Source organism: Medicago sativa, chromosome 4 (genome assembly GCF_051527215.1).
Source record: "Medicago sativa cultivar Bolivia chromosome 4, Bolivia_mono, whole genome shotgun sequence".
NCBI lineage: Eukaryota > Viridiplantae > Streptophyta > Magnoliopsida > Fabales > Fabaceae > Medicago > Medicago sativa.
In genome coordinates this window covers 79,340,373-79,358,287 of record NC_140752.1, presented here as the reverse complement: position 1 = coordinate 79,358,287, position 17,915 = coordinate 79,340,373, and the positions used below count along the sequence as shown (strand labels likewise).

Sequence of the window (17,915 nt, the reverse complement as noted above, 5' to 3'; positions counted from 1 at the left end):
TCATTATTTAATTTGATAATTTAAAAGCAAAAATACAAGGAACGTGATCTAAGTTTTGTCAAAACCAGGCATAAATTGGATAATCATAAATACAGATCAAATTGCAAGTGAAGAATGTGATTCAGGTTGAACAAGTAATATTTTGAAGTTGTTTACTTCCAAGAAACTTACAACAACAGTTGGAACACTTTCTGAGGTACTAACACCAGTTCTACATCACAATGATTGACGTATGAAAATCACATTGGCTTCAAAAATTTCACTACTTCCATAATTCTTCCATAGGGATCCCACGCTCCTCAGCGACCTCACTGTACTGCTTCATTTTCTGCACTGCAGCTACAGTTGCTCTGGCATTGTTGAGTGCATTGTCACTTCCTAGTTGTTTCCCCAAAGCATTCTCAACACCGGCCATTTCAAGAACAATTCTCACAGACCCACCTGCAATAACTCCGGTACCAGGAGAAGCGGGTCTAAGCATCACCTTTGACGCTCCATAATCTCCATCAGCTCTGGAAAAACATTATATACGACATAAAATTAGTGGCAATTAGCAACTCAAAATTCATATCTAACTAAAATTCTAGCATCTTAGAACATGGGGAACTCAGTCAAAGTTATTGATATGCTTCTCCTTTGAAATAAAAGTTCCATCTCTCAGCAAGAAGAGACTCTGCTCTTCAGTTCCTATTTGAGTTAAGGAAATTTAACAGGGAACATCTTAATAGGTTGCTTAAGTGACCATAAGTTACTTAGGCATTCATCAGCAAGAGCCCTTTCAGCTGCGATAAGCATTCACAAATGGGCACCAAACACGTATGCAGCGATCTACGGAAGAGAACTGCTAGTTGAAAATGCATGCTCCAACTACAACCTCAATCAGATGCGTTATATTCAGCTTTGGTATCCCTCGGGGAGAACCATCAAATGCTCAAATGAAGGCCAGTAAAATCTTACGATGCTAATAGCAAATTGAATGTCCATATTTCATATTCGTTTCTCATTTTTACATAGAGCATTACAGGTAGTCACATGTCAACATAGTGAATCATCCACAAAGCAGATTCCACTATTTAGGCCACAATGTCATATTAATATGGAGGCCAGACAAATATCCACCATATAAGAAGGGCATTGCGACCTATAGCAGAAAGCCGGAAACATAGTGATAATGATAAGATTAAGATAGTCGCTGCTGCCTATGGCACCTAGCACAGAATCTATCATGCATAATGCAATGCTGGCAATTTGACAATGTGAGACACGGAACCTAATCAGACAGGTCTGGCTTCCATCATGTCAAAGAAAAATTAGCCGAGTCTGTTCTACCTCAATGTTCAGTACACAAAGTAATCATGATAATATTAGAATCAAGCCACAAGAATGCTTCATTATATTGTGAAATGTTTTCCTGAATTTCAAATGAGGTACCCAATAACTCCTATATACATAAATATCCAAATGAAGCTCTAATACAATGTGAATTATGAATAATGCAATTCAAGGTCACACACGAAGTATCAAGGAACAATGTTAAGAACACAAGAAGGAAAAACGAAAACTCGATAGAAACAAGCAAAGGTAAGGAACAATTTCATTGTTCCATTGAGAATAGAAGAAGGAATTCTCCACCAAGGATTTCCCCTTTACCTTTGACTATCATGCCATATGTCAAAGCATTTGCCAACTATGCTAATGACTAATCTTTACAAAAGAATCAAACCAACCACCCAATTTTTTCATCCATAAGTTTCAAATTCAAAACCTTACATCAGAGTCCAGTTCCACTCGGACCAACAAGTTTCCCATTGGTCAACAAGTTGCTCATTTCTAATGACATTATAATTCGCTAAACTAATCTCATTTACGTGGATCAACAACAACAACAACAACAAAACCTTATTCCACTAAGTGAGTTCGGTTACATGGATCAAATTACGTCTAATGTCATTTAAGCAAAACATGTAATGAAAAATGATAAAACCAAAATTAAGATTGATGAATATATGAAAGTTAGAGAAAGTTACCTATGAGGAAAAGTCAAGTACTTAGTCATGGGAACTCTAATAAGATTCCTCCTAGCATTAATAGCAGATTTCTGAACAGCAGAAACAACTTCCTTGGCTTTCCCAACACCAACACCAACTCGTCCTTGCTTATCACCAACAACAACAATAGCCCTAAACCTCATTTGTTTCCCTCCTTTAACAACCTTAGTTACCCTCCTCACTTGAACAACTCTTTCTTCCAACCCATCTCTTATCTTTTCCTTCTTCGCACCCGAACCGAACCCGGTATCCTTCCTCGCCGTCTTATCCATCACATTTATATCATTTCCAAGCACACTAACACCACTGTACGCCACACCGTATAGCTCTTCGTATGCGGCGGCGATTTCATCTTCGTCTTCGACTGGACCGTCGTCTATGGAAGGTGGTGGAATGAAGCCTTCCGGGATTTCCGGTGGGTTGAAGGGAAGGTCTTCTTCTGGGATGGTGTTGTCGAATTCATCGGAGGTGGGAATTGCTTTGACCGCGAAGGAGAGAGTAGAGAGAGAGAATGGGGTTTTGGTGAGAGGGAATGTGAGTTTGTGGGTTGTGGGGAGGAGAGAGAAACAAGAGGAGGAGGAGGAAGAGGAACGGAAAGAGAGAGAAGAGAGAGAATTGAGAGCGGAAGAAGGTGAAGCAGCCATTATTGAAGATATGAAGATGATGATGATGTTTCACTATGAGAGGAACATGAATGAAATGAATTGAAAAGATAAACAAATTATACAAAAGTGATGCAAAAACTAACTAGAGATAAGGTTTTTGGTTTTAGTAGATAGACTACTATATACTCATTTTATACTCCCTCAAAAAAAAAATATATACTCATTTTATACTCTTCATTTTTTATTTTATTTTTTTGGTACAAAATACTCTTCATTTTTACATCTATAATATATTGTAACCAAAAAAAATATTTATATTATATGTAGTATATTAAATATTTATACATGTAATTTTAATCAAAATTAAAATTTTATAAAACTAATATTCATAATTTATACTCATAAGCGTGGTAAAAAAAAAGCAGACAGTAATATAAAATAAAAAAAAACAGTCACCGAAACAAAAACAAAAATATATTAAATGGTCATTTTGATCATCAAGTATACAAGGTACTTGGATCATGTTCTTTCTTTCATTCTCTCTTTCTTCCTCCTTCTCTAATTTGTGTTCATCTCTTTAGGGTGTCTAGCTCTCTTTTGAACTTCTTCCTCTCCTACCTTACTTTTTTATTTGTTTTCTCTCTCTTAATCTGCTCTCCAAAATTTAGAGAGAAAATATAGAATGTGATGAAGGAGGGAAAAGGAGAGAATGAGGGGAAGGAAAAGATCTAAATCCATGTACGAGATATTGTTATTATAGTTATTGAAATTGCAAACACGTAGAAGTTTTTTTTTATTAGTTCTTTTGATCACAGAATTTGTTTATAAACAACCAAATTATTCCTCAAATGTGTTTTCTAAAGGTCAATTTAATTTGTAAATTATTATAAAAAAATGTTACTCTATCAGGTTTTAAATATGGGTCTTGTTAACGATTGTCCCGGGGCACTCTTTAAGGATTCTAAAAGAAGAAATTATTTTATAAAAAAGTCAAATATTTCGATTTCCGATGCATTGATTACACATATTTTTATGATAAGTTACCATTTAAACGCTTTAACTAGTGCTCTGGGGGCACCGGTTAGCATTTCCCTTTGAATATAAACAAAAATAAATAAATTCATGTTCAATGAAAATGTTTTCTTAAGGTCAATTTAATTTGTAAAATTATTATAAAAAATGTTACCACATCTGGTTTTATCTATAAACAAAAATAAATAAATTCATGTTCAATGAAAAATTGGTGTATTTGAAATATATTACCAGACAGATACATCAATTAGTTAATGAAACTATAATTTTTGTGGATTAGTTTGACTTAAAAAAAGGTATTTAATGATTTGAACAAGAATTGTTTATATTTAAGACCAAAGAGAATGTTAAGGATGTATTTGTAATTTCTACATAGGTTGAGACCATGGATATTCGCGGTGCGGTTTGGTTCAGTTTTGAGCATAAAAGTCATGCGATTCGATTTGGTTCGGTTGGCTTTTAAAAAGTCATCCAAACCAAACCAAAACGGCTTGGGTTGGTTTGGTTGGTGCGGTTTTATTCTTGGCAATGCAATTTTTTGTTTTCAACGTTAAAATCAAGTTAAAAAGTTAAAACACAACATATTTCCAACAATGTTTTATATTTCATCCAACATTACAATGTCATTTTCACCCAACAACATATAGACCAAATTAAAAACGTGAACAAAAGGTAATTTTATTATGTAAGAAATGTAAAAGATTAAGATTTTATCATTATCTGACAATTCAAGTAGCACGTAAATACATTTTTGAACTAAAAAGTAAAGAAGAAATTTTACAAGAAAGAAAATATGACATTTTATAGAAGTTTTCATTGAGTTTCTATGTGTATTTGTCTAGGTGACGTAAGTTTAATTAGTGTTTTTCTTATGTTGCGGTTTGGTTCGGTTGATAAAATAAAAACCGCAAACTAAATCATGTGGTTGAGTAAAAAATGATTTTAATACATCCAAACCAAATGTCATTTTTTTCGATTTCGGTTTGGATTTGTTCGGTTTGCAGTTTTTTATTGGATTGGTGCGATTTTAAACACCCCTAATTGAGACGGTAAAGATTGTGTCTCATATACAAAAATGGTTGTTTGCTTAAAAAAAATAAAAAGATATTTACACGATTACGCTCGCATTGTGTGGATCATGTACCTATTTGGTACACCTCACTGTTCAATCTTTTACTGATGTGAATTTGGTTCCTTGGAGGCTTAAAGTTAGATGGAAAAATTGGCTTCATAACATTAGGATTTTCCGTTTTAGATTTTCTCATATTTATATAGAAGGGAATACTTGTGCAGACAAACTAGCATATGTTGATGTTGTCTTCGTTACTGATGGTTTAGTCTGGTAGGATCACTTACCTAGTTGTTCTATATAAGGTTTCTTTAGAGACAGAGATGGCTTACCTTCTTATTGTTTTTGTTGATCTTGTTTTGGTGGGTTTGATTTATGCCCCCAACCCACCCTATTTGTTTTGTTTTTTCATTTAAATAATACCTTTGGAGAGATCATATAAGATTGAAGGTGCATTGGGATGCCAACATAGTTAAAATGTCAAGATGTTACCATGATGCAATCATCTTCAATTTTTCTTTAAAAAAAACATTATATTTAATCATTTCGAATCACTTAACTCTCATCCTTGGGCATAGCAACATACACCAACAGCCCAGAGAAATTCTAACAATGTAGATAATATTATTCAACATTTACCAAGTTCAAGAACATAATTATCCTATCATGAGAAATTTTTAAAGGGAACTCCCATTTCTCGCGCACATCTCAAAGCAACATTTTCCAGCTCAATAGTCATTCAATAAAAGGAACCATCAAACTAACATACTTCATCCGATCACTATTATAAACAAAAATCAATTTTTTATAGACTAACTACCGATCACCAAGTTCAAGGACTAACTAAACCTAACAAAAATTCCTGAAAAGATACATTTTTTCTTTCCTTTGTGATATAGGTTTTGCTAACTTTAGCCCATTAATTTTTCTTGAGAAGAATTGTCTCTAGATCATTTATTTATGAACTAGCTATACATAGCATGAGGGTTTCAAAAGAGTACTAATTTCCTCATACATACCACATTTCATTTCTACTAGTCAACAATTCAACTTTATTTAATTCAAACTCAAGCTTAACAGAGAACCGCCCTTAACTTCCTCATTTATTTTTATTTTATTAATAAATACAATTATTTAATTATAGTATAAAAATATACTAACTCAAGTACATAGAAAATGACATTCCATTAAAAAAAATTATGTTTGAATTTGCCACATTGACATGTTTGTGTGGTCAAATTTCACCGATGACTACAAATAGGAGAATCTCAAATGATAAGGATGAAATAAAAAAAAAATAAAAAAAAGTGCAGACACTAAAACTAGATTGATCTTATATTACAGAGATAAAACACATAAACTAGATTGATCTTATATTACAGAGAGAAAACACATTATTAGCCCAGGAATATTACTGCCTCTAATAAACATCAAAAATATCGTCAAGGCTCTCATAGATTTCGTCCAAGCTGCTTTGTTGTTCATCGTCGTCATCACCACCACCATCATTACCATCTACCAAAACGGTATGGTCCAGTATAGGTGGCATTGCAGTATTATTGGTTTCTTGGGCGACTGATTGGTTTGGTGGATTCAATTCCAAATTATTAGTCGACTGAATTTGTTGGTTGGCCAAGTCTGATGGTTCTTTTTCCTTGCCTTGGTCTGCACAAGGTAAGAGATCCAGTGTCGATAGATCACAAGCCTTTTTTGTGCACACATACTGCATCCTCGCACAAAGAAGAGTTCATGAGAATCTAAAACATTTATTTATTATTGTTTTACAGCTCACAATGGAGAGTACGTAGTTTAATTACTATAACAAATGTAACTAGAGTATACACATACAAACATGCTTCATTCATTCAATCTTCGTTATAAGAGAAGTCTGTAAACATGGTAATGGATGAGAAATATGATATTAGAGTGTGTACTACACTACAATCATTTTTTTCATCTGGGAAGTGTGCATTGACTGGAGTATAAGAATAAACTGTAATAATGAGTATTATTTGCATATGTTATAGAATAGATAATGAGTATTTTTCAGAAGATTTAAAATAATGAAAATTTATTACAAATATATCAAAGAGATTAAATTGTAATATTAATAACTTTTATAAAAGGAAGTGATACTAACCAAATTTTTAAGTTCGTCCTCATAAAGGCCTAGATAATCTCCCATGCATAGTTTGTAATGGTTTAACAGATTCCCTGTTACATTAAGAGAGAAAATAACAATTTATGAACCCAAAATCATGAGAACTGAAACAATGAAAATTAGCAACACTAAGAAGTGGTGCTCTACCTGTATCCTCCAGAATATACATTCTAGTTTTACCATTAATCCAATACCTATGGAATTTCCAGTTTATACCCATTAGAGTTTGGAAGGCGACAAAAAAATAAATATACAGAGAAAAATATGCAAATTAGATAAACAAGAATCGTCATTTTTGCTTACTTGAGTGTCAATTTCCATTCACGACCAGAATATATATCCTTGAAAATGACTTCAATCCCTTCTTTGCTAGGGGCTGGAAGCTTTTCTTCCACCTCCCTCTATTTGAATTTTGGGAGAAAAAAAAAACATATTACTTTTGTTAACCAAAAGAACAAAAATAAAAATAAAAAAATGATTTTGATTTTCCATGAAAGATTTCAAGCTTTGTGTATGTGTGCGTGTGTGTGTCACTGTATTTTCGAAAGGAATATATGATATGTTTGTTATAGTTTCTTAAAAAAAAATCATCTTTTTATTTTCATTATCGTAAACAAACACAAAATAGTCTATTTTCAAAAAAAAACTTCTAAATTATTAAATATCAAAATCATTTTTTTTTATAAATCATAACAACGGGTAGATAAAAAGAACAAAACTAAGCAATTAAAAAAAAATTAACAAATAGTTGATATTAACTTTAATTCAAACATCACCCTTTGATGAAGAAGCCCTCACCTTTGGGAGGACAATGCGACCATAGTTCTTAACATCGCTCTTTCTCAACTTCTTTGTTAGAATTTCTTCAAATCGCTGTTCTCGTAAATGAAATGAAATTAAATAACATCAGAAACCAAAAGAGTAATAAATACCACATAAATATAATTAATTAAAGTTTACAGTCACCTTTCCATCTGGGCTGTAAAAAACATGTGGAGTTCTTTCTTGGGTCTCTCGATAAATAGACGATCTCTTTGATGTCTCTTTTGTGAACTTAGAAGCTGATTCACTTCTGATTCTTTTTAGTATTTGTTTCCTTTGTTCTCTAGCAATTTTGCACCTCTTTGCTTCAATTTTTTTTTTATCATCTTCCCTTTCAACTCCAAGTTGAGGAGTAGTTTGAATTATGAAAGGAACGTGACTTTGTCCCATCAGAGAAGAGGAATAAAGTTCATGAGGTTGATTCATCGAGGAAATTGTATGCATGGGATTATACGATGTTGAATAATTATGTGTGGGGTGAGTTGAAGGAAAGAGAAATGGTTGATCATTATTATTAGAGAAGTGGATATTATTAATTTGGGAAATTTCCATGGTTTGTTGTGAAACATCTATGTTTGACGATGGTATAGAAGAGGAGATAAGAAGGCGAGCGGTGGATGATGATGGGTTGGTGAAATATTGGGCAAACAATTTGTCCATTATGAAAAAGGAAGTTAGCCAGTAGGGTTTGAGGTTGTTTGTTTGATTTATTGTTGAATGATGTGAGAGTGATGTGTGGTAATGGAGGTTTTATAGGAATGATTTGAGGTTTTAACACGTGAAAGAGGCACAATGAAGGGAAAAGAAAGTATGGATCGTTGATCACAGTTGTCATGTACTCGTGTAGGGGATTTAGATTTGTTAGATCATATTGCGAATAAATGTGTTGGATTTTGATCTTAGATTCAATTGCTTTGTCGATGATGAATTGTGGAGTTGCAACAGAGGATCAAAATCCATAAAAACAAGCAAATGTGTAGGGCAGTAATATTAAGGTAGTGTAGTGTGTATGTACTGTGCCAGTTGTGTATGTACTATTACAGTGGATGGGTGATTTTTGGCATAGGGAATCACATATGAGTTGTGAATGAAGACAATAAATTAATTAACACATATATAGACAAACACGAGGAGTGTTATCAACACACTCTCCTTAACATAAATTTTTTAATTTGTTGAAATTAAAATGAGTCTCACTAAATCATGTACGAAGAGACAGATCTATAAATCTATTGGTTGGAGGATAAAAAGATGTATTTAATCATAAATATTATATAAATTTAAAAATAAAATATTTGTAAGAAAATAAAATAAGTCAGTTGCATAATTTATGATAAAATAAAATAAATATTAATCTGCAAACTTATAAATATACATTCAAATATCTATTATCCAAATGTATGTGTGTGATAGTCCAGGGGGCTTGAAGCCCTTGGGTTCCCCCACACATCCATCCTTGTATGTAGGCTCCGTGTAATGACTATCCTTGCGGAGGAAGAAAAACAAATGTGATAATGATGAAAGGCCGCGAGTTGGAGCCTCCCTGGTGTGTTTGGTTGTGAAGAGAAAGTGATAAGAGAGAAAGTGGTGAGAGAGAGTATGGTGAGAGAGAAAGTGGTGAGAAATAGAGTAGATTTGATAGGTTGTTTGGTACAGGAGAGATAGAAGAGAAATGAAGGAGAAAGAAGTGTTAATTGGTTTTAAAAGTACAAATATACCCCTGAACTAAAAAGGACTTATAAAATTAATTTCATTTTTAATTTGTTCTCTATTAATTTATAAATTACATAATTAATTATTTTTAGTTAATTAATTATATAGTAATTAAATCTATTATTTTTTTCGAAAATAATTTTTTGAATAATTAAGTATAAAATAATTTATTAGTTTTAATTTAGCTAAATAATTTTATTCTATTTTGAAACCATCTATAATTTTTATAATCCCTCAATTGTCTGAGTTCGGGTATGCTCCATTTAGACTAAACTCCATTTAGAGTTTGGATGCAAGACATGTGGCAAAAAAGTATCTAACGGTTGAGATTTTAAATTAAAAAACAAATATTTGTTTAATAAAAATACATAATAATAACAAACAAATCATGTTCTCTTCTTCTCTCATATCACACCAACCTTTTATTGTTTTTTAATTTAAAATCTCAGCCGTTAGATATTTTTTGGCCACATGTCTTGCATCCAAACCCTAAATAAAGTAAATGAAACTTAGTTTAAATGAAGCATACCCGAACTCAGACAATTGAGGGATTATAAAAATTATGTCTAGATGTCTTTTTCTGTGCGGACTTTATTTTTGCAACAGTGATAACCCTTCATTACTTTTTCTATGTTAGCTTAATTTGATAAGGATCTAATTTCACAAATCAACTAAAAAACAAAGACCTTACCTTCAAAAAAAGTAGAACTAATAAAACACAAAAACCTAAGTCTTTCTCTTCTCCCGTGGCAGTTTATTAAGCAAAGGACAAAAGTGGAATTTCAAGAAACATGAGCATTTCTAGCTCCTTTCTTCGCTGTATAGAGAAGATTGGAAAAAGGTGTGGGGCCCATGAAAAATATCTCTCTCCTTAATTTCTCTTCATTCCAAACGATAGAAATGGAGACTTTCTCTTCTTTTTCTCTCTTCAATACTTCTCTCTTCAATACTTCTCTCTTCACTATTTCTCTTCAACCAAACACAGACCATTTTTGTATAATAAAGGTGCTACCTAGTTTGATGCAAGGGTACATGTATATGAAAGGTGCCAGAGGGGCTATAATTGTCTTCATCTAAAGGTATAAAGCCACAACATAAGCTACAATTCACGTGGATGCTAACTTGTGTGGGACCTAGAAAAACCGGAATTCCATTTATAAAAATTAAGAATTGGTAAAAGTATGTAAGAAAGATATGAAAATTGGTGAGGCTTTAAACCATGTTTATGTGATGGTAGTCCGCCTATTTTGTCTTTGAACAATGCGTATTGGTGGTGTTTGAGATATTTAAAATAAAAGTATTGTATATAAACATTTGCTCTAATATATTATTTTCAAAACACACTCTTTTATTAAACTGAATTGATGTATGTCACACCACTTTTGTGTAGAACTCATTCCTAAAATGGTGTATTAACCTCAATGGATTTTATCCAATAAGATAGACGATGTTAAAAATAGTGTAGCAAATGTTACCAACACTCTTCAACATGAAAAATGAAACGGAAAACAATAAATTTTGAGAGAAATTAAGCTACCAACTTGTATGTATAAGCAACAAAAAGTCTCATAGCAATTAAGAATAGTGGTTAATTTTGTTCCTTATTGTAATAAAAAAAAATTAACTCTCCAAAATATCATTTATTAATATATGTATCTTAGAAATAAAAAAATTAAAGTAAAATTTAAATTAATTGAAAAACATTTTATGAATGATGTCATTGTATATAGTATAGTAGAATTAGATAGTACTTTTTTTTAAGAAAAAACTATAATATATATATATATATATATATATATATATATATATATATATATATATATATATATATATATATATATATATATATATAGGGGATGTATCAAGTGAGAGGAGTTTTTAAAATGAGAGATGAGAGGATTAATTATTGACCATTGGATGTTAATGAACGGTGCAGATTATAACATGTACATGAATAGGAAGAGCACGTGATTGTGTAATTTCTAAGCGCTCCTTTCCTCTCAAACTCCTTCCACTTCCCTGTTCTCTCCGGCAACTCTCCATGTTCTACCCTGTATCTCTCAATAAGTTGGGCTAATCAACAAAAAGTTAATATCTTGCAAAATTATTGTTATGATTTTGGTTATCTAAATATATATTAATTAAAAATGCTTTGTTTATTCAACTCTAGAACTGGCTAAAAACACTCAGGAATCGGGGAGCCATGTAAATCGACCTTTGTTCCCAACGTTAACCTTAAGCTCATTTAATTTTTAATGTTCTGAAGTTTTGGTTAATTTTGTTAGTTTGAGATCCACCGCAATTATCATCTCAAAAGGAACAAGGAATTAGTTGCTGAATTTTTATAGTTACAGAGTTAATTTGAGAGTTAAATATGGATTTTCAATTTTGATAGAATGAAATTATAAAAACCATTAAAAAAAGGGAACTTTAATCTAGGGTGTTGGTGGTTAGTCTAGATTGTTGGGAGGAAAGGACACAAGAAAAAGAACAGGAACCTAAGCTAACGCAAGTTTCTGAGAGTGAGAGAGAGAGAGAAGAAGGAGGAAGAAGAAAGGGCAGGTAGCAAGCGCGGATACCAACCAAAAAAGTTACATGCATTGTTTAAGTGAACCTTTTAATCTGGACTGTTCATTTTCATCCAAGGGTCATAATCTATTCCTCTCACCCTCTCATTTTAAAAACTCCTCTCACTTGATACATCCCCTATATATATATATATATATATATATATATATATATATATATATATATGAGTTTTGCTAGAAGACACCTTTTATGAAGGTGTCTTTTAGCAAAGTTATAGCTAAAAAGTGGAAATTACATCTTAAGGTGTGGATTGCTAAAAGACACCTTCACGGGTGGCTTCTAGCAAAACCCTATATATATATATATAAAAGCCAAGGAAAACTTTCTTGTGAGTTTAGCTTAGTTGGAATGGATAATGCATAATATATGCAAGTTTCAGGGTTCGAACCCCGGACACCACAAAAAAAAAGGGCCAAGGAAAACAATAAAAGCCAAGATACGGCCTGAACCAAGGTACTCCATCCGATCACTATTATAAGCAAAAAACTACTTTTTAGGTTCATTGAATGTGGGATATATGTAGTCATTAATATAGACCATGTACATCATTTATTCAATGAATCTAAAAATTAATATTTTCCTTATAATAGTGACCGGAGGAAGTACACAACATGATTTACACCAGAGAGAAAAAGACCTAAGCTATCTCTAATAGTAAAAGATATTATAAATAGAAAAGACAAAATAACAGTGTAAAGTTCTGTAATGTTAACCCTTTTTGGAACATGTCCTGATACACTTTAACTCAAATCCGCACTATGAGCCTCATAAGTTTGCTTTTTCTTGGTCTTTTGTTTCCTATTCTCTCCGTCCCTATATTTAAACACCCATTTGACTTTATTTTTGTTTCTAAATGTAAATTCATTTTCAAATTACTAGATGCATTTATTACTTTTTTCCTAAACATACCCCTAATGAAAACTACTAATTTGTCTTGAAATATGAATAGTCAAATTTAATACACAAACAAACAAAGGACAATTTGGTAATATTAATACAGAAAACAGACACATTAATTACACTGACAACTTTTATTAAGAAATATAAAAAAAACAAAGGGGGGTTACATTAAGGACGGAGGGAGTATTAGACAAGGCAATTGATGGGGTGTTCACCCGATTGTTGAAACTGGTTTCCTTCTCATGAACAATGCTTACTTCCTACACCAAGTTCCTCCATAATTCTTTAAGGATCTGGACGCTCTCGTCTTGCACACAGGGGTGTAGCCCTTCATATGGGAGGGGTAATATTATTCTTGAATTAGTCGGTATGTATTTATATCCGGCTACCCTAAAAAATAAACATTGAGCTACCTCAAACAAGTTTAGTTGCAAAAATTAGCATAAATAATAAAGTAAAAAAACTACTACAAAATTGATAGATTTATTTGTATTGGTTTGATACTTTCGGTCTCAATAACAACAATGAGAAACCTTTTTCAACAATAAAAATTATCAAGACAATAGTCGTATACAAATTAAATGGACAATGACTATCTTGCAAATAACCTATTTATTTACATTTGAAAAGACATTATCCTTATTATCTAATCCTAAGCTACAATGTAAACAACTTTGAAAACCCTAATCTTTGCTAATGAACGGGAAAATCTTGCTTAACTACATTTAATGTCAAATTCAAATTTCAAATCCCTTTACACTCTTAACTAGGTATTATAACCAGTAATGAATGTTTTCATTTTTCCGATGTTTCAAAACTCACAACTAATTGCCTGCCACATTAATCATCACCTCATTTATTTCCTTCTCTTTTCTTTTCTCACGCCTCCCAATCTCTCTCTTTTCACAATCACACGCTTTCACCATTTCTGCCATTCATTCTTCCTTCAACTCCATGTCTCTTTCTCATCTGTTCATCTCTCTATCTCTCTCCATCTCTCATTTTACCTTGATTCCAATTGTTAACAGCTCTATCTCTCTCTCTCTCTCTCTCATGGGTATGCATCGCAAAAACTTTGATACGGCAGAGCAACGTGACGAAACTGATGCAAAGGAGATCAAGTGATTTGAGAAGCTGCGAAGAAGCAAGAAGCGTATGCATGAGGAAGGAAGAAGCGTTGGAGGAAGAAGCGGGATTTGAATCCGCCACCACCAACACCACCACCGCCGCAAACGGTACTTCACCGGCGACGAAGCTTTTGATTCAAGAAGTTCCGATGAAGGAAAACGTGGATGTAGTGAAGGTGAAAACGATGGGGTAATTTTCTTTCAATTTCCATTTTCATTTTTAGTGAAGGTGAAAACGATGGGGTAATTTTCTTTCAATTTCCATTTTCATTTTTTTTGAATTTTTTGAATCTCTTATGATGCTAATTGAAATTTTAACACTGACAGTGTAAAAAGTAGTCAATAGATCACAACCATTAATATGTGTAACTTTAGAAATAGTTATGATTTAAGTAAAAAGTTTATAATGATTAATTGATAGTGTAAAAAAATTGATTGTATGGTATACTATGATTTTCTCTCAACATCCAAGAGGCTTTCTTTCTTTCCTCTAATGTAATTTTTTATATTTCACATAAATTTTATTAATTTTATGGTATTTTGTTTGTTTATTCATTATTCAGATTGTTTTTTTAGCCGTGTAGATACTATCTTCCCTAAATCATCAATTTGTTGTTCCTAAAGTTTCTGAATATCAACCATAGAAAATGTCTCTACATTGGATTTGCCTGTGCCTTTTTAACCTGAATTCAAATCCCCTTAAAAATTAGTAATTTGTCCACAATTTAGGTGTAAAGGTAACTTATCTTAATATAAAAACTGAGTTTAACTATGCCTTTTTAATGCAGGTGTCAATTACAATGTTAAGACCATTGATATTAAAGACATTTGCAAAGGAATTTTGTTGGAAGCTTGCTATAACAATCATAGATTTTAGGACTGTGGTGAACAATGATGGGCCATGAATATATTGAAATTGTGATCATAAAAGCAAAGGTAAATGTGTTGTTTGACAAGAAGATATCTCTATAACTGAAAACGGCTTACTTGATGCAACTGTGTTGCTGTTATTGTTACATGACTTTGGATGAAAATTGTTTTTTTAGAAGAATTAAAGCACAAACTTGAAGGATTATTGGGCCATACATGTGACGTTTTGAAATGTGTGAATCACTTGAATATATGATGTTATAAAATAAAATAGTGGCATGATTCTCTGGATAGCCAATCACTTAACTGTTGAAGTCTATTTAATATAGTCATTTTTTTATGCATAGCTTCAATTGAAATTGTTACTAAATAGCAGTGATAATAATAAGCGCAATGAACAATAAACTTCTTATAAATTGCGGTGCGGCTGTTCGATCGTTATCTGATACTGTATGTGTAACATTATTCCTGTGTATATGCAGAATAACAATGCAACTAATTTTCCTTCTGAGCTTGATATTTTCTATGGGAAACATATGCTGTTCAAAGTTGAGGTCACCAATGGAAATCTTATACATAATTGGCCAGCTACGCTGTTAAACGAATCACTGATGATGGGGATATGATAAAAAGGTTCATGGTTCTACATAATATCAAGGTGTTATGTTCATACAATATCCATATGGTAATCAACCTATTATACGAGGACTGTTTATAATCGAAGCTTTTATTTTGTGCAGGCAACTACCGACGATGATAATGTTGTGTATGATGACAATGTCGTGACTTTGAGCGATTTTGTTCCAACTCAGGTATATTAATTGTATTAAAACTAATGAACATATACATGCAATGATAACAAAATAGATGTTGCAGTTTAGGAATTAAAAGCAAAATTTGCTTATGATAGTTACCTTAGTTCTGTCTAAAGTTCTGTCCTATAGCAAAATTTGCATAAAAACACTTGATTTCTATAATGTTTTTTTTTTGTAGTTTTAAATCACCGCAATTTTAAAACTAAATTTTTTATATGAGTTTCCTTTACGGATGTTTCAATCTGCTTATGGTAGGCTTATTTTGTTTATTGTATCATGAAGGTTGAGGGCGATGATTCATCCAAGTCTTCCGTTAATCAAAAGGCAATTGAGGTCATCCAGGTGAATGATTGTGAGAAAAAGGATGAACAGACACCTTGCAGCAAAGTTGCGGGGAAAAGATCAGCTGAAAAAGGTGTTTTAGAGCTGACGGCTTATGAGTTGGATGGCGATGAAGCTGCCACAAAATCAGTCAAACTGAAAAGTGTGAAGCTTGAGCCCAAAGATTAAGAATAGTGTCATGTTGCAGTCTGTTTCATCTATTATTTTAAAAATTGTTTGGATGTTATGGTTTATTTCTTCCGTATTGTTTTTGTTTCTTGAAGTACTATTTGTTCGTGTTACTTTAAGCGCCGTTTATGGTGTATGACATTTCTTATCCGTGTTTTGTTTAATTCTAAAGTTATCCTTTTTTGATCTATTCAATACCTTTGTTAGCATTCTTTTGCAATTATGAGCAACCATACCGTAGAAATTGCATGTATATTCAATTTTATGACAGGGTCTGTTTAGAAGTACATTACTAACCTATTAGAGGATCTGTGCCCCCAGAGGTATATATATATATATATATATATATATATATATATATATATATATATATATATAGGGGAATGCTAATACACACCCACCTTAATTTTAGAAGGTTAGCATCCTACACCTATTCAATTTAGACAAAAATACCCTTTCTCTCTTTTTAATTGTTATAAAATGCATGTCCTTTATAGTAATTGTCCAACCCACACCAGCCATAGTTTCTCTCTCCACCACTCAAATCCTTCACGTGATCCACCCAAAAAAATTCTTCACACGTCTTGTGTGTTTGAACAGGAAGGTCCGTAAGCCATGGAAATTGGAACTCAACGGAGATGATGGTCCATCCAATGCCAAAAAAACATATCTTCCTACCCTGATCCGTCAAAGTAATAAGCTCGGCTGTGGTAATGTCATAAAAAAAAACCTCACGACAGATCTTCCTACCCTGGTCGTTTCGCCGGACTGAAGTCCCAACCCCTCCATCCTCGTACCAGAATATCCTTTGACAACGTAGTATGGCGGCGGCGGCGTGTAGGTGGAGATTTTGAAACCCGTTTGTGCACTGTTGGAGTCATTGCAACAGAAGAGTGGGGCGCGTGGAGGGTAATTTTCTTTAGAGAGAAGGAGAGATAAACACAAGGGTGGGTCATATGTAAGAAAATTACTATCAAGGACATGCATTCAAGGACAATAAAAAAATAGAGGAAGGGTGTTTTGTGTCTAAATTAAATAGGTGTAGGATGCTAATGCACACCTTCTAAAATTAAGGTAGGTGTGTATTAGCATTCCCCATATATATATATATATATATATATATATATATTTGCAGATGTATTGTACATCAACATTGATAATGCCACTGCATGTTTATTATGTACAGCTATGATCCTCATTCGCAGTAAGGTTTTAGTAGTGAATTGTAAATTGAACAGAAAATAGGAATTTCTGTCGCATCTAATGTTGATGGTTTATGGAACTGTTATTCTGTTTGTATAAGTAGCAAAAATTATATGATAAGTGATATAAACAGTGTCATTTTAGAAGTATTAGGCAAAGAAATATGTTTTTTTCCCTGCAATTTGCTGCCCTATTTTAATTCAGTTGCATATTTGTTAAGAAATATCCTCATTCACCAAGATTAGGCATATGTGACTAATGTGATTCAATAAAAAACCAGATCCAATAAATTGGTTGTTAATCTAAAAGTAATGTCGTTTTTCTCTAATTGTTAATTTAAAAAAAAAAAAAAATACTACGGTAAATATTTATTATTAGTCAAACGCAAATTATTATTTATAGATATAAATATATAAATAAAAATAGATAATTTATTTAACTCAATCACTTC

The 17,915-nt window shown here is 32.4% G+C and overlaps 3 protein-coding genes across 5 annotated transcripts; 1 reads left to right on the top strand and 2 right to left on the bottom strand.

The window, feature by feature from the left end:
• Positions 1 to 53: 53 nt before the first annotated feature.
• Positions 54 to 2,803, bottom strand: EMB3113 (Ribosomal protein S5 family protein). The gene is made up of 2 exons (XM_085704001.1): positions 2,028 to 2,803; positions 54 to 512 (listed from the first exon to the last, which is right to left on the bottom strand). The coding sequence occupies exons 1-2, from the start codon at positions 2,690 to 2,692 to the stop codon at positions 263 to 265; spliced, it is 915 nt and encodes a 304-aa protein (XP_085560127.1). The 5' UTR covers positions 2,693 to 2,803; the 3' UTR covers positions 54 to 262.
• Positions 2,804 to 6,174: 3,371 nt separating this feature from the next.
• LOC146932340 (uncharacterized) lies at positions 6,175 to 8,405 on the bottom strand. The gene is made up of 6 exons (XM_085707750.1): positions 7,882 to 8,405; positions 7,714 to 7,788; positions 7,219 to 7,316; positions 7,063 to 7,109; positions 6,895 to 6,968; positions 6,175 to 6,477 (listed from the first exon to the last, which is right to left on the bottom strand). The coding sequence occupies exons 1-6, from the start codon at positions 8,395 to 8,397 to the stop codon at positions 6,175 to 6,177; spliced, it is 1,113 nt and encodes a 370-aa protein (XP_085563876.1). The 5' UTR covers positions 8,398 to 8,405.
• A 5,169-nt stretch (positions 8,406 to 13,574) lies between these two features.
• On the top strand, positions 13,575 to 16,451 carry LOC146932339 (uncharacterized). 3 transcript variants are annotated; one of them, XM_085703950.1, is made up of 5 exons: positions 13,575 to 14,256; positions 14,855 to 15,002; positions 15,419 to 15,594; positions 15,677 to 15,748; positions 16,034 to 16,451. In XM_085703950.1, exons 3-5 carry the CDS (start codon positions 15,559 to 15,561, stop codon positions 16,259 to 16,261), a joined length of 336 nt encoding a protein of 111 aa, XP_085560076.1. In that variant the 5' UTR covers positions 13,575 to 14,256; positions 14,855 to 15,002; positions 15,419 to 15,558; the 3' UTR covers positions 16,262 to 16,451. The 3 variants fall into 3 exon arrangements, with proteins under 3 accessions (XP_085560076.1, XP_085560078.1, XP_085560077.1); XM_085703952.1 differs by having other exon boundaries at positions 13,752 to 14,242; XM_085703951.1 differs by lacking the exon at positions 13,575 to 14,256 and adding an exon at positions 14,290 to 14,309.
• Positions 16,452 to 17,915: the final 1,464 nt, after the last annotated feature.